The 16371-nt window shown below is 42.3% G+C and overlaps 1 protein-coding gene across 2 annotated transcripts in view; it reads right to left on the bottom strand.

The window, feature by feature from the left end:
- Positions 1 to 16128, bottom strand: part of TLCD4 (TLC domain containing 4) — a 32833-nt gene extending 16705 nt beyond the window's left edge. Inside the window, exons 1-3 of one of the 2 annotated variants that reach the window (XM_035537878.2) lie at positions 16049 to 16128; positions 5181 to 5346; positions 416 to 505 (exon numbers count right to left, since the gene is read on the bottom strand). In XM_035537878.2, coding sequence (XP_035393771.1) covers positions 416 to 505; positions 5181 to 5335 — 245 coding nt within the window. In that variant the 5' untranslated portion in view covers positions 5336 to 5346; positions 16049 to 16128. Of the gene's footprint in view, positions 1 to 415; positions 506 to 5180; positions 5347 to 10133; positions 10266 to 16048 lie in introns of those variants that run through there. The other variant, XM_050712296.1, reaches the window with a different exon arrangement.
- Positions 16129 to 16371: the final 243 nt, after the last annotated feature.

Genomic DNA, 16371 nt, shown 5'->3' with positions numbered 1-16371 from the left:
TTCCACATATATTTTAAAATATATAGTAGGCCCCACCAGCTTCTTTTTTTTCCAAGACTATCAACAGCATTTCAATTTTGCTTTAAAATGATTATACTAAATAGCATAGTTTCAGTCTTGTCAGCTTACACTTACGCGCTCAGTTTCATGGATTAGTAATGCAATTTGCTATTCCAAATCAATTGCCTCTCTGTGAAGTGGCATAGAAACAATAAAGACAATAAACTAAGGGATTAGCACTGACAAGTAATTTGGAATTATCACGTAGTACAGACAAAAATGGACACATCACAACTGCGTATTTTAACAGAAAATAAAGCAATTATTTCAGTAATTAATAAACAGCAAAACTGTTTTCTATTCTCAGTCATGTTATTTTATTGCGTAAGTGCAACATATATGTAAAATGTCTTACCAGAGATGGTCAGCGTTAACAGCGTCATCGTACAACAAAATATACAGACAAAACCCACCAACCACCAAGGCATGGAATGTGGACACTGTCCTGAAAAAGAGATCACAGTCACAAGGAGATACTGCCATTCACAACTTCCCGTACTGTACTTCATGTAGGATACATCCTAAGTCATGCTCAATTGCATCTCTTCTTTATGCTACTACCAACGACTCATTTGATGTCAGGTGGGAAAGACAGTCAAAAAGTAGAAAATATCTATTAAATAAAGAGGGGGGGTGGGGGGGGGATGACAAAGGAAGGGATGCGTTGAACAGAAAGTGGGGTCTTAAAGTACAGTAACTGAGATCTACATTTTTTCCCCCTGATTATCCCATATATTAATGAGTCCTTACAGACAATATGACACCCAGTTCTCAAATAAATACTTACTGCATTGCATCACTTGCTGGAAAAACTAGAGGAAAGCACCTTGCATTTTATATTCAGATTGGCCCATGAGTGCCACAGCAGCTGGCTTCTCCGTCCTGGCACCAAATTAACAGATGGCCCAACACACATCTCCTGAGACCACGTTTTGGGAAGAGGGGCATTAAATTAAAAGTCCTATCAATGAAAGTTTCAGAAAGAATTGCCAGAGCACTTGAAGTAGATTCTGGCCCTCCAAGAGAAAACTCATGTAACCACAAGCTATAGCTGCACATGTGATGTGTAACAGCTGCAGGTTCTTACAGCCAGCAGCTTGCAGCCTTCCTTGCGCTGTTTTACACTCCTCTTCCCTTACACAGAATTGCAGTAGTCAGGGTTGCCTGGCCCATGCTCTCGTACTAAATACCCATGTACAAAGACGTCAGCATTGAGCATACAGGCTGCAGGTGTAACGCAGATAAACACCGAAGGCCAACATGCCTGGAGAACTGCCTGCCCTAGGGCACAGGAGGGCTCCTGCCAGCACGGGGCCAGGGCCATGGCACCCCTGCGCAGCCCCAATGTATTCTTGGAAGGCAGAACAATGCGGTGGGCGCAGGTCCAGCAAGGGAACCTCGTTCCTCTGGCCAGGGGTTGAACACTGCTATAAGCTGCACCTAAGTGTGCAGCTACAGACTGCTGTCCCACTTTCTAAGTGTGACTAGGAAGAAAAAATGAAGCGCAGAAGTATTTTTACTGAATGATGGATGGTATTTGAAAGATGAGAACTCTGAGTTAGGGCTGAGCGATCCGAAACTCCTTCGCACCACATTCACAGCAATACGTACACACAAACATACAGCTGCTGTTAGTTACTAGTCTTGTCTTTGTATGTACTGAATAAATGTATTTTGAAGTTATTCATAGTTTAAATGTGCATAAATCACTCTCCAGAGTCTCGACACTACCACGCAAGATATAAAAAACACCTTAATTCCTGTAGAAGACTTTCCAAAGAAAGAAGGGTTTATAACCCTTAGTCTATTTCCAGCGGGTGTATTATCTTCTCCTGGCATTAGAAGATTCTATCACTTTTCATGAAAGAAGTCTGCATTTACAATTTGCTTAAAGAGTGTATCACGCTATTTTCAGCAGCTTTTTCAGAAGTGTTCCAAAAACTGAATGGAGATTAATACAATATGAATATCCACGTGTAGCATGCTGGATGAAAACATTTACTAACCATTATAGCACAGGATTTTTTCTTTTCTTTTCCCCCGAAGAAAGAAAATTATGTTATCATCAGAACCTTAATGATAATTAATAGTTTAATTAAAATGTCAACTCTTGCAACACAGAATTACAGAAGACTAGGAACTTTGTATCCTTGTTTAACATATCCTTTGCTTTAACAAAGCATGGCATGTAAGATTAGTGTTTAAGAAATACCCAAGGTTTTTGAACTTTAGGAGAGGAAGTGCTGAAAGAAGAAAAATTTGCCCTAGCAGATAGTTCATTAGTTTGCAGTTGCAGTTTGTCTTAGGAGTGGCTGTTTATTCAAACCTTAGGTTGGATAAGCTTACAACCTATACACAAACAGAGCATTTAAAGAGGGGAAAAAAAAAAGAGAGAAAGAAAGAAAGAGAGAGAAAGAAAGGAAGGAAGGAAGAAAAAAGAAGAAAGCAGATTTCCTCCTTAAATTTGCACTTTGAAGTTTCTCCACAGAAGAAGAGACAGAAGGGAAACAGTGCAACACTCCATTCGAACATGGAATCTAGGTCAAGCTATCAAGCTCAGTACACTTCCTTGAAATTACTGTCAAAGCTTGCATCCTTTAACTCCTCATTAAACTTAAAAGGAAAAAAAAAGTTACACTGGTAAGTTGCATGCTTATTCCTTTACTACCGAATGTACATATTTTTACAACTGCATAATAGCAATACAAATAAGTATTGTAGAAGGGGTGACAGGAATTTATGCTCCACAAACAAGAAAGTTATACTACATCTGTGTCAAAGTATAACTTCTAACTCAATCTGAGAATCTGCATACTTAAGATCCCATAATCAGTTACTTATTGGCTCTTAATTCTTGGAAGGGCAGAATGAACAAATCCACAGCATGGAAAACACAAACCAGAGCTGCAGTTCAAATGCTTAATTCAAAAACCCCTCCAAACTAACAATATATTTTCAATGCTACAGCTCATTTCAGACAGATGCCCTGCTCCAGACCCAGCTGAGCTGATAAAAATGCAGAACCATCCTCTGTGCCAGTTTCCTTCAGGACTGCCAACAGAACCATTTGTGTGAGCACTCCCTACATCAGTTCAGTGTAAGACAAAAGAGCAAGCACCTACTTTTAAATCACTTAAGCTAACCAAACTGATTTTAACAGGAGATAGTAACTTTTCTTCACCTGCATAGCTATATGCAGAATACATACGCATCCATCTATATTCTGTGAATACACAGAATACCCCTAGGGGCATCTTTTGATTTAAGTGAAACACTGGAGTGATGAAGCAGTTTGACAAAACACCGCATTTGGTTAGCAGAGTTAACAGTCCATCTCTTATAGAAACATAAGCACCATTAGCCGTTCTTTCACTTCATACCCTCCTCAAGTATAAAATCAAAAAGCTGCTGATGAACCATGCTCTGCGTTTCATGCCTTCTAACTCCAGAACTCAGTGTGACACTGGACCATGACTCATCTCTATGCTGACATCTACATCCTGCTATAAATTCCAAGCAAAATTGCAGAAAGTAGTAAAAACGGGTACAGCCCAAGGTGCTTTACCAACTTGAGCAGTTAAACACCTTACTGCAAAGTAGCCCACAGATTACAGAACAGCTTATTTCCAGCAGACTTGTGATCTGTGAAACAATTTGTATGTTGTTATGCAAAGCACTGCAACTTAGCATCGTGCTACCAGGCATGGGATATGTCCTCAGAAACCCTATTATGCAATTCAAGGGTCACTTGATGTGGCTTTGAGACAAAGGTTCAGCTCCAACATGATAAAAGTTTAGTTTAGTTTCCTTGTCAACCTTTATTATTGATTTTGAACACAGAGATAAACCTAAGCTTGCATTGATATCATGAACTGGCAACCTAAAGAGATGTTCTAGCAGATAAACAATTATTCAAAGATCGAACTGAAATTAAGATGGTGCCTCTAAAAGCACTGCAAGTGGACATTTGCCAAATGGAAGGACAAGACTACTTGAGTTACTAATGCTTCAAAGACCAGTGGAAATAACTTTAAAAGTATCTACCTGATAATGCCTCTGAATGGCACAGGGGAGGAAGAGTATAACACTAATGCATTTTGAATGCAGTTACAGCAGTGCAATACAAAAGTTTGAGCTCAGAATTTGAGAAACACCTGAAAAACATCTGAACATTATAACAGGCTACTCAAGCATGAAGTTATACTATATCAATTCCTTTCAACCGTAGAAGCTTGTGTACTATATATGTATAACCTTTCAGAGTAGCATATTGCAAACACAACCTCAGTGACCTGTTTGCAATTACTACCCTATACTTCCTCTATGGCTTAAAAGTGAGGAAAGCACCCATCCCAAAAAGTTTCACAGGACTGAACAAGCTGCTACCAGTGCTCTGTCTGAAGGACAAGTGTGATACACCAGGATATACCCCAGTGACAGGACTGAAGAAACACAAAGGGAATGGGGAAGGGTTTTAGAGCAAGTTTCCACAACTCCTTTCCAAACACTTACCCAGTGTCTCGTAATGTCCTCCTCCTCTTCTTGCAGTCCCCTTCCCCACCAAAATACCCACGTAGCTGTCCTGTAACTATAGCATAACGCTGCCTCACCGCAATGCTACACTGATGATTCAGCAAATTTCTTCGAGAACCCTAACTTACCCAAAGCAGGTTGTAGTAGTAGCTCTGGGAGAACAGAGAGCAACTTGCATTTAGATCACAGAATAAATTGAAACATATATAATTTTCATTTATGTTTGGGGAAAAGGAATTCTGTACTTCTCTAACTAGAAGCATCAGAGAGAAACCATTTAAAATTAATCCACATTAGCTTAATATCTGTCAACGGTCACTTTTCTTTTTTAAACTTATTTTGTCATTTGTGTATCACTGTCTAAAGAAGCGTTTATCGTACAAGTGTTAATGCTCTGTGCCTAAGCAGGGGCCTCAGCATTTTACCAGCAGAACTTGTCATGTGTGTAGAACTGTCCCGCTGATCATTGAGCTGATCATTGTCATTAACTAAACGACATTATGAGCAGTTTTAGACATATAAACACACAGGTGGTTCAAATGTTGAAAAGAGCAGATAGTTCATTAGCTGTAGTTTGAACACTTTACCTTGAATTCCATTCGATCTTCCTTTTTTGGCTGAGATTGTTAAAACCAGGTGTTATCCATGTTGATAGCCAAGAACTTAAAACGTGGAACAGGAGCTGAAACGTGGTAAAACTGGCAAGAGCAATACCAATAGTCAGGTTGCTGAAGGAAGCCATTGTTCTTCAGCCTGCAAAGAGAAGCATCAGGTAATTTCAGTCCATTGTCCGTTTAACTGTTTTAATCAGGCACAGTGTGTTATTGACAGCTAACTTACCAACAGAAATACTATTCACTAAAAATACTGAAGTATCCCCAAACTTTTTTTTTTTTTTTTACTGTAGAAGTTGTGGTGTTGTGGATTTTTGTTTATCTTTGTATGGTACGCATCCAACTTGAGCTTCCCAATTTCTGCTACTGGATCCTCCCTACCCTGAACAATGGAAGTGCTGGCTCAGTAGCCTCTGCTCCTGTCCCAAGAAGCTCCGAAGTTAAAACCCATCTCACTCTTAACAGATTGACGGCTATCAACAGGATTTTGAAAGCAACAGTGAAATCACATAAGCATAGTAGAGAGATTTCCAGGTCAGCTGAGAAGGCTTCAGGAAGTACTAACCTCACTGCAGCTTTGTTTTTGTACTTTACAGGGACAGGAGCTCTCAGTTTGCACTTTTGTTCACAGCTGAGGGCTTCTCCTTGCCATATCATGCAAGCTATGGCATTTGAACTTTTTTCTTTACATGGAAAGCTAAACTTTGTGCAATTTCTGAGCACACTGAAAAGCTTCCTATCATCAGGGCTAATGCATTTTTCAGATACTGTATTGTTTAGCTATTTTATGAGGTCTAAATCAATAGCTGAACAATTCCAAACACAAATAACAGTCTGTAAATACTTGAAGTCATTTCTCAGAAGCCTCCAGTACTTTGCAAGGCAACATGGTATTTTCCCAGAAGTCACAAACTTCTGACATATATCTCTGGTTTGATGGTGTGGAGAAGTGTTTTATATTCCATGACTGACAAAGGTCACAAACTCATAAAAAGTCAATTTCTATTAAGTTGAACAGAAAAGGGGAAGAAAGCCACAAACAAATGGTTTGCTCTAAAATAACAATTTTAGTTAAATAACAATATAACTACTGTCACTCCTTTGATTTTTTTTCTGAAGAAAACATCTAAAAATAGAATGAAGACTTAGAGGCTAGCATAATTTGATGTTATTACAACAACTAGTGGTAGCAAAAACTGATACAATAATACAGTACACTTATGTCCATATTCAGTTCACATGCATTATACAATGAGGGAATGTGTATTAGAGTTTTAAAACTATATCTGCATTGCAGATAGAAAGAAACTTGAGCTTCAGGGAGAGACAAAAAGAAATAAAAGTCCATTATTTACAATAACAGCTTCTAAAAAAATTAAGTGCAATAGTGTAGGCATGTGGGGTACTTGGTGAGTGAGTGTATGGAAACGTTTTGCATTTAAACAGAAAACTTTACAAATGTGTACTATCTATAAATAGGAGCTAAACAATAAGGAAGAATGCACTTTTGTCTTCAAAGTTTTAGAAGCAGAAGGTTCAACTGTCTCAAAATCCCCCCCGCTTCTCTTTTTTCAAAAAAAAGTGAATTACCTAAAACATTCTCAGAGCAACACCTACCATAAAAGCTACAGCTGTGTGAGCAGAGTGCAGCTCAGACATGAGCAGATCTCTCGAGTGAAGCCCACACCCATATCATATGGATTTCAGGAGTGTACCTTAGCCCAGCTTTAATCCAGTCCTAGGGACCCCACACTTGTTAGATTGCATTTGATGTGCTCTCTGGGTGCATCTTCCTGCTTAGAGCAATGCAGAAGAAAACCTGCCTACAAGATCTGGGACTGCTATGCAACACAAACCAAAAGGCAGTAAGTGGGCACGATGCAAAGATTCAGTTTGTGAAGTGCACTTTTACTCCACATTAAGATTTGAAAGTACACACGCTGCAATGCACTACAACAAAGTTTGGTTCATTCCAGTTGTTCATCTGATGACCTGTTCTAGTTCAGCAGCATACCAGCCTTTTGTACTTTTTAATGCTAGTCTACCTGAAACTTTCAATTTCAAATACTATCTGAAAGTATTCAAATACTATCCTGAAAGTTCTGCATTCTCTCGATTATGTTTATAGAGTTCTCCCCATACTTCTCCATTTGCCTCCACTGGCCAAGAGGACACAAAATATACTGCAATGCAGTTTTTAGTACTGGAGACAATGGGTTCAAAGTTTCATTTTCTAAAAACTTTTCAATTTGAAGGAATAAAACAATCAGTTAAGTTTTATAACCTCCTATTTAAGCCCACTGAAAAACATCGCATGGTGCCCATTCCAGATGCAGCGCCTGGGGCCAGAACTTTGTTGTTACATCTTTAATTTGTAGTAATAAAGTCCTCTCCTGGACCACTTAAAGAAAAAGTAAGTCTGCTTGATTTCCAACGTGTATGAAAGAAGCCAAAATGCATGGTGAAGCCGAATCTCCTCAGAAAAATATCAAAGGCAGTGAACACAAAACACACCTACTTTACCCTTTTGACCAGAATATTAACAATTCTCATGCCACCAATTTTATTCATCTGCCATGACTACACTAGTACCTCTGACTTTGAAAGACACTAACAATTTCTTGGACAAAAGAAACGCATGTTTTCTTTTGTTCCCTTAGCACCAGAAGATTTTATTAAGTAAGTAATATTTCAGTGCATGGCAGATGCTCATTTCAGTACAGGAGATTAGGGAGTTACACACCAAAAAAACAAAACAAAACAAAACAAACAAACAACAACAACAAAAAAAAAAACTCCCAACCATCCCTTGCAGGAAATTAATAAAAGAGTTTATTTTTGTTCTATGGAGATTGTACATGGAATTTGTTTTAAGAAAAAGCACTTGTGTGGAAAGTACATGATCTGACTTTCAGAAGTATTATGTGCATACACCTCTCAGCACTTTTAGTAGCAAGTACAGAAAGAACCACGATGCCAGCAAGGGAGGAAGGTATCATGGCAGCAGAGAAAGTAGTCACCCGGCCCCTACGGTTGGTCTGACAGGTACTAAGAAGAGTTTTGCAATACTGATTTCAGAAGGGGATTTCATACGTGCTTTATCAACACACTGTTCATGCACATAAAGTGCCAAGGTCCAGGAATAATTTCATATTTTACTTTGGCAAATTAAGAGTGCTGCATTTTAATTCAATTCAAGAACCAGGTTTTAGGACACAATGTTTTATATGAGATGAAAGAACAGTTCAACTATAAATGTTTTCTCATATTTCTAAGTTGTTTTCAGCTATATCCTGGTTAACGTCAAAATTAACTGCTGCTTACCAGATTTCATTTTAAATAAGCAAAATCATTCACTTTGCTGAACTAAACTTTATCATTTAAAAGTAACATAATATGCTTCTGATTACATATTTCTTTGTTCTGACAAAAAAATCACTAACGTAAGTCAAAAGTGGATTTCAACTACGCTGTGTTTTTCTGCCCCAGTATCTTCTCATGGCTGTCCAGCAAAGTCCAGTCTAGATACAGAACTTCATGGATTATATATAAGCTGACACTTTATCCCACAAACTGCATAGTCATTGATTACCATTCAGTCAGCGGATACGGTTTTTGAGCTACTGGAAGGTAGGGAAGGGGGTGTTAGTGTAACTACTTTGTAATTCAGCAAAAAAGTAACGTATCAGGGTTGGTTCTTCACCATTAGATATTTAACAGCGGACTTTGCCTTGCTAACCCAAAATTGCTGTCTTAACCATTCAGCTAGACAGTAAGTACAAGTGGTCCGAACTTCACCCTTGCATCTTTTCAATGTAGTCTTGATGTAAATAAACATCATCAAATGCTTGAAACTAAAAAATTTCAGCAAGGTATTAGTTACACGTGTCTAGCACAGTATCAGATTGCTCTGTTGACCCCACCGATTTTGAAAAAGCTAATAACAGAGCTTTTCAATAGTATTCAGAAAGCACTGAAAATGCAATCTTTTCATCTGGTAATAACATTCTGTGGTTTTCCTGAGACTCTGTTTCTACTTTAGAATAAATAAATAAATAAGAGCACTAAAATTACATATATGTATACGACAACTCAAAATTCATTCACCCCAGTGTGAAACCATTACAAACTTCTAATAGGAAGAAGTCAGCACTTAGTGAGAGTATAAAGGAGCCGAAGAGCTACCAAGCGTTTGTACCATCCATGGCATTTGGTGTTTACGTTTTCCCTGCTGATATCAATCTTTCACAACACAAACATAAGACATGCTATTGTATAACCACAAGACATAGTATGGAGGTGCAGAGCAAGGTGCGTGGCCCACAGCCCCTATTTTCTTTAAGACTAGGGCGATCAATTCCCAGCCGGTATTAGGTGTTGAAGCCGCTAGCGACATCAGGACATCCCATCCAGCCCTAAGTTCTCCTGATCTGCTTAAAACTGAAAGCTAAACCCAATCTTCATAAAAAAAACTTGCCACGATAATATGCAAACAACTTGGTACTAGCAACTGTTGGCTCGTTTTACAGCAAACCTAACAACACAACACCTGCAATGCTCCAGTGTTGCCACGTTGCCGGTCCCCACCAGCAGCTCCCGCCGCCCCAGTCACGTTAGACGCACCGCACTCGGTCTGTGCCTCGGCTCCGGAACAAGCGCAGGACGACTCCCCAGCACGCTACGGCAGCCCCCCGGAGACAGCGAGACAAATCACAGCCACCACAGCCTAAGCCATCCCCTCCTCTCCTCCGCAAGGATAGCGGCGCCCCGAGCTCCGACGGGATCCCGGAGCACCGAAGCGACGCCGGCGACCACCCGCCGGCCCGGGCAGCTCCGCGCTGCGGCGCCGCTCCCCGGACCTGCCGGCTCCCGGGAGGGCGCGGAGGGGCAGGGGGCAGCCCCGGGGCGCGGCGGGCGGCCCGTTACCTGCTCCTGGGGCAGCCCCGCGGGCAGGGGCCGCCGCACAGCTCCGCGCACCGGGGCCGGACCGAGGGAGGAGAAGGCAGACGAGAGCCGGAGGCCGCCGGCCCGCCCTCCGCGCCCGGCAGCGGGGCCGCCGGGGCCGCCCCCGCCGTGCCTCCCCGCTGGATGCTCCGCCGGCGGCGGCGGGGCTCGGGTTACGGCAGGCGGGGCCTTAAAGCGGCCGAGCCGCCACCGGCTGCCGGGCCCCGGGCGGCCCCGCGGGGCCGGGGGCTGCCGCTGCCACCCCGGGAGCCCACTCACCGCCCGCTGCAGCTGCCGGGGCCGCCCGTGCGCCGCGCTGGACTCTGGACCCCAAATCCTGCCACATGCGGGCGGCTGAGAAGGGCTGGCGTGTCGGGGGGCTGCTGCGGGCAGCGCGCCGCCTGCACCCCCTGCGGTGCTCCCGCCTCCGGGGCCCCGCGGCCCGAAACGCTGGCCGGGAGCAGGCTGCCCCGTAACGCTGTACGGGGGGCGCAGCTCCTCCGGCACCGGGCTGCCCGCGGAACTGCCGCTGCTGACGCTCGCTACTGCTGACACCAAACGCTGGCATGTTTCTGGCGGATTCGTTTTCATTTCACATTTTTGAATTGTCACGTATTTACAAAACCAAGCAAAATTCTGCTAACGCAATGAAATACTGTGATGATCAATGGGCTTATTTAACTTTTTCCAGGAAATAGCAAATTTTATGAACTAGGAAGCGTAACGCTCATCATTCCACTTCTTTTTGTATAATTCTACTATCATAGCATCCCAAACCACTTCAGCTTCCATTTTCCCTTAAGGATGCCTGATCTTCAAGATCAAGAATGTCTAAGTTCTCTTCTCTAAAACAATTAACATTAAAGGTATTCAGATACACCTTGCAATGAAACAAGCTGCACATGCCCAAGAAACCATCTCTCCCAACTGCATACACCGATCTCTCTTGCGAGAGTCCCCCACGGCAGGAATGCAAAGGCTTAAATCCCGAGCAGAAACCGATGTTGCCTTACTGCCGCCAGCCAGAATGCAGGTATGGATATTGAGCCATTGAGCCATCCCTCTGTGGAAACGGCAACCTGTAGGAGGTGGGCAGGGCACACCCCCAGCATTTGTCCTTGTTTCAGGCTACTTCAGCTTAATCCATTGCTAAACATATAAATCATCTGCCAGATAAACATTTGTGTAAAGATGAGAACTACTAAGTTTGACTTCCAATGGACTTGTGTCGTATGGCTGACTGACTTTTCTGAACCACGAGGCACGCTCAGCTGAGTAAAGCAGGAGATCCTGATCCTGCTCCCAAATTCTTCCATTCCAGAAACAAACAGATGGATAAAGACAGTAATAGAATATAAACACAACTTCTTAATGAAATTGGGATAAAATCCGCATCTTTTACTCTGATGTCCTATCATTTCATTCTTCATATAATGAAAAGATTTCAACCTACTTTCTTTTATGTATGTCTGCAGTTTCTAGCAAAACAGAACAGTCATTACAACCTAAGAACAGCATGGTGGAATCATAAACCACTTCCAAGATGACAAACTAGAATGTTTTAAGAGAGTGTTTTCTTCAACAATTCACCTTCCAAAGAGCAGGCCTCACTTCTTGTTTAGTCTGATATCACCAAATTTAAAATGTCTTTATATGTACTTCTTGCTCTCCCAAGCCATAACAACTGTAACAACCATCTTCCACGTGAACGAGCAGGAGCCCCTGGGGATGACAGAGGGCCTGTGGTGCCAGGGAAGGCTGCAATGGCTGTTCTCAGGCCCTCAGGTACACCGGGACAGGCAGGCACCGGCAAGGACTGGCAAGGACTCTCTGCTCGCAATTCAGAGCCAGAGGCTCTGACCAACAAGCTCTGGCACATTCAGCAACCTTGTTTTAGGATGTTCTTTCTCCCAACTGCCTGAGGTCATGATCGTTCCAGCAGAGCACAACAATTAAGTAGGCAGTTTTTTAATACACCTGTTTATGATCTGGAGCCTCTACCTTAAAAGCATGGTTGTACCTAGCAGCAGGGTAAAGCAGGCAGTTAAGAGTGGTAATGTCTTAAACTGAACGGATAACTGTCAGAGCTCTAAGCCTCAGAATAACCCATCACCATTATGCAGTTACAAGGCTAGGAAGCATCCAAAAGACAAACCAGATTCTCCCCAAACCTCTGCATCAGGCCAGCATAGCACGCTTCTTACCAAATAATTCCTCTGGCCCAGCATGCTGCGTGGGTGAAAGAAACTAGTTTGACCTGCCTCACTACTCTCACCTTGGCCCTTGATAAGCACGTTGTTGAGCACGCAGCAGATGATGACCAGAGGCAATACTGTCTCTCAACAGCCCAACAACACGTGCTCGGTTGAGCAAAGCTAAGGAAAGCTGAGAGATGGTGATGTGCTGAGAATTCCTGGCTGGTAGCTGCTCTCCATGTGCATATAGTGGGATCTCTCTCAGCTTTTTGATAAAGAGAGAACTTGCAGATAAAAGAGAACTGGCTAAGGAGGTACAAAGGCATTGTAGTAGAAGGCTGTGGACATGTTTAAATACAGCTACCTTAAGCCCAGGTTGTCTTTGTTTGTCTGTCCTCTTTTCCAGCCAGAAATGTTCTCCAGGAGGATTTTGAGCACTGCCTATATATCTGGGATTGTTTGTATCTAGTAATCCTACCAGACTGGTTGCTACTGCATAAGTGCGGCAGCTTCAACTTGGATGTCTTACGTCCAGCAAAGCCAAAGAGGTCTCAGCACAAACACACTATGCCAATGTTGCATGGGCAAAGAAATTCCAATGAAATCAAGAGTGTTCTCATACTCTTGTATGGTGTTGCATGAATCACAGAATATCCTGAGTTGGAACGGACCCACAATGATCATCAAGTCCAATTCCCGGCTCCACACAGGGCCATCCCAAAATCAAACCACACCTCTGAGAGTGCTGTCCCAATGCTCCTTGGACTCCAGCAGGCCCAGTGCTGTGATCACTTCCCGGAGGAGCCTGTCCCAGTGCCTGACCACCCTCTCAGTGAAGAACCTTTCCCTAACACCCAGCCTGACCCTCCCGTCCCAGCTCCACGCCATTCCCTCGGGTCCTGTCGCTGTCCCCAGAGAGCAGAGCTCAGCGCCTGCCCCTCTGTTTCCCTCGTGAGGGAGCTGCAGGCCACCATGAGGCCTCCCCTCAGCCTGCTCTGCTCTGGGCTGAACAAACCAAGAGAACTCATCTGCTCCTCATAAATCTCCTCCATACCCTTCACCACCTTTGTGGCCCTCCTTTCAAGGCTCCCTAATAGTTTTATGTCGTCTTTATACTGGTGGTACCCAAGGCTGCACACAGTACTCGAGGTGAGGTCGCACCAGCACTGCGCAGAGTGGGACAATCCCTTCCCTCAACCAGCTGGCAATGCCGTGCCTGATGCACCCCAGGGTATGGCTCGCCCTTTTGGCTGTCGGGACACACTGTTACTCATATTTAACTTGCCATCAAACAGAGCCCCCAGGTCCCTTTCCACAGGGCTGCTCTCCAGTCTCTGTACATATAGCCAGGGTTGCCCTGTCCTAGGTGCAGAATCTGGCACTTTTTCTTGTCGAAATTCATGCAGCTGGTGATTACCCAGTCCTCTAACTTGGCAAGATTTCTCTGCAAGTCCTCTCTACCATTAAGGGAGTCAACAGTTCCTCACAATTCAGCATCATCCACAAACTTACTTCTTAGTGTACCATTGAGCTTTGCATCCAAGTCATTTATGAACTTACCATACATTTATGAACTTACCATACAATTACTTTCAGCATTTACAATAAGTCCTAAAAGTATGAGGCTTATTGATGTATCTTGTGCACCTAACTTTTGCATTGAAAATACAGTAGCCCAAGGGTGGGGTAAGCAATAACCAGAGTAGTATCACAGCCAATTGGTTGCTATACAGCAACCATGGTTCAGCTTTCACAGTTTATGCACCTTTTCCTCACTTCCTTGTGATGTGCAGCCATCATCCTCAAGCCGTTGTAAAGAAGAGTTGCCACCAATAAATGGTAACGGTCAAGAAGTTCCCCAGTAACAAATACAGCTTCTGGAGACAAGCTTCAGAAGGGAAGTAAGGGCAATAGGGTTGCTATGGTGAGGTGTAAAACAAAGACACAGGAACACGGGGGAAATATATATATATATATATATATATATATATATATATATATATTCCATGTTGATAAAAGAGCAGATATACTGAGAGAGCACAGGGGGGACATGGAGGTACTACAGTACATTTGCAGATAACAGCATAATTCTGGTGGCTTCAGTTGGATCATCTTATTTACACTATGTAAGAGAAAACTGGGCTCTGCCTTTCATCTACACTTTAATTACAATAAAACTTCTTGGCTATATTGATAATTTTAAGCTTCATGCCAAATAGGCCCAAATATTCCATAAGTGAGGAACAAAGCTGGATGAAATGGAGTGGGTCTGCTAAGATGGGGTGGTAAAGAGAAGGCAGTCCACCGTAAGTTGAAGTCTGTAGTAACCCATCCTCAGCCAAGTTGTACACACCTGTTCCATATCCTTCTCCTTCTGTAATTGACTTTCAGAGTAGCATTTCAGACATGGTAAAAATTTCTTGTCAGATGACTGCTTGTAACTCCTACTAAAATCTGTGAGAGAGGTGACCACAAATAGAAAACTACATGGCACCCTTTTCTAAGTATGCCTGTTATTTCAGAACTGAACTTACCTCTGCCAAGAAGCAAGCTTTTATGATGGTTGCTGTACTGAAAAGTGAGGCATATGTGAGAAAGCAAAATACTTCTAGAGCAGTCAAAAATATTTTGGTTGCAGCTTTGAACTTAAAACATAACTAACCTTTCTGTCTGAATTTACCAACTGTAGAAAGAATAGAATCTTAATGTTTAAAGAACAACCTGATCAGTTTATGAAACAAATTATATAACATTGTGCTGTAGCAGCAGTGGATTGAACTCAGTGACCTAAAAAGTGCTCAAATTTATTTCCACCTTAGAAAGTTCCTATGTCTACCTGTCAGCAGCAGGAGATATTCCCAGAAAATCAATTATACATGTAGGCAAAAATATCATGGAGAAGAAGGAACGTATGAAAGAGAAAGCACAATTCTCCTTTCACAACATTGTGAATCAAGAGCAACTCCACTGAAGCCAACAGTTACACTGGTGTGAGTGAGAAAAGAGCCAGCTCCATTGTCTGAAAATTGCTCATGCCACCCCTGGAGTCCAATCACAGGAAGTGTAGGCAGCTAGTATTACAGCATTTAATTCAGACAACCCATGACTGAAAAGACACTGAAAAGAAAGGATCTGAATTTGGTGTTAGCCAAAATAGCTGAAAAATAGCAGGGAAGTAGTGAATGGAAAAAGAAAAAACAAAAAAAACCCACTGCATTTTAAAAAAAATCCCTTCCCCCCAAAAAAAAATTTGCATAGAAAAAATGACTGTTTCTGCATGCTTTTTGTTTGTTTGTACTTTTTTTTTTTTTTAAACACTCTGCATGCTCCCAGTTAATAGCTGTTGAGTTGTATGTTTGCCTGAAGGAAAAGTGTAATCCTCACTTTCCCACTTTTTGTATGTTGATACATACTTTGCTATACCTACTCAGACTGAGTGCTATAGAATGTGAATCTTACCTTTTCAGCACAGGTCACTATATCATACCTTGTCTCATTTTCAGGTAACAGTGCACTAAATATCTTAATTTCCCCGTGTTAGTTTACTTCCTCCAAACACACCCTCCTTTTTTCATGTCAGATCAGTTAGTTGAGCTTTCTCAGCTCCTGTCACCTCCCCATTTGAAACAGCATTTCTGACAGCAGTACTTACTCTCAGTGATCAAACAAAGGCTTGTTCTGGAAAGCTGTCTGGTCACTAACCTCTTCCCGTATCTCAGCCTCCCTTGTTCAGTTTTCTTCCAGCTTTTCTGTCTTCTCTTCTCCATTTATCTCTCATCGCACGCTCTTTCATCTAGTTACACCTCACCTGCAGCATTACCCTCTCTGTTGGTGTTACTGTCCTGATTATAACCATCCAGAAGCTATTGAGGACCTGTAAAACGGCACATTGTGAGTTTATTATTCCGCATTACAAACATTACACCGATGCACCTTGTCAGCATTATGACAAAACATCAAACTGCATTAAGACAAATGTGCTGAATGTGATCTACAGAACTTTCAAGAATAACATTTTTTTTTTT

The sequence above is a fragment of the Cygnus atratus genome, chromosome 8, assembly GCF_013377495.2.
Source record: "Cygnus atratus isolate AKBS03 ecotype Queensland, Australia chromosome 8, CAtr_DNAZoo_HiC_assembly, whole genome shotgun sequence".
Taxonomy (NCBI): domain Eukaryota; kingdom Metazoa; phylum Chordata; class Aves; order Anseriformes; family Anatidae; genus Cygnus; species Cygnus atratus.
This window is presented reverse-complemented; position numbering and strand designations above follow the sequence as displayed.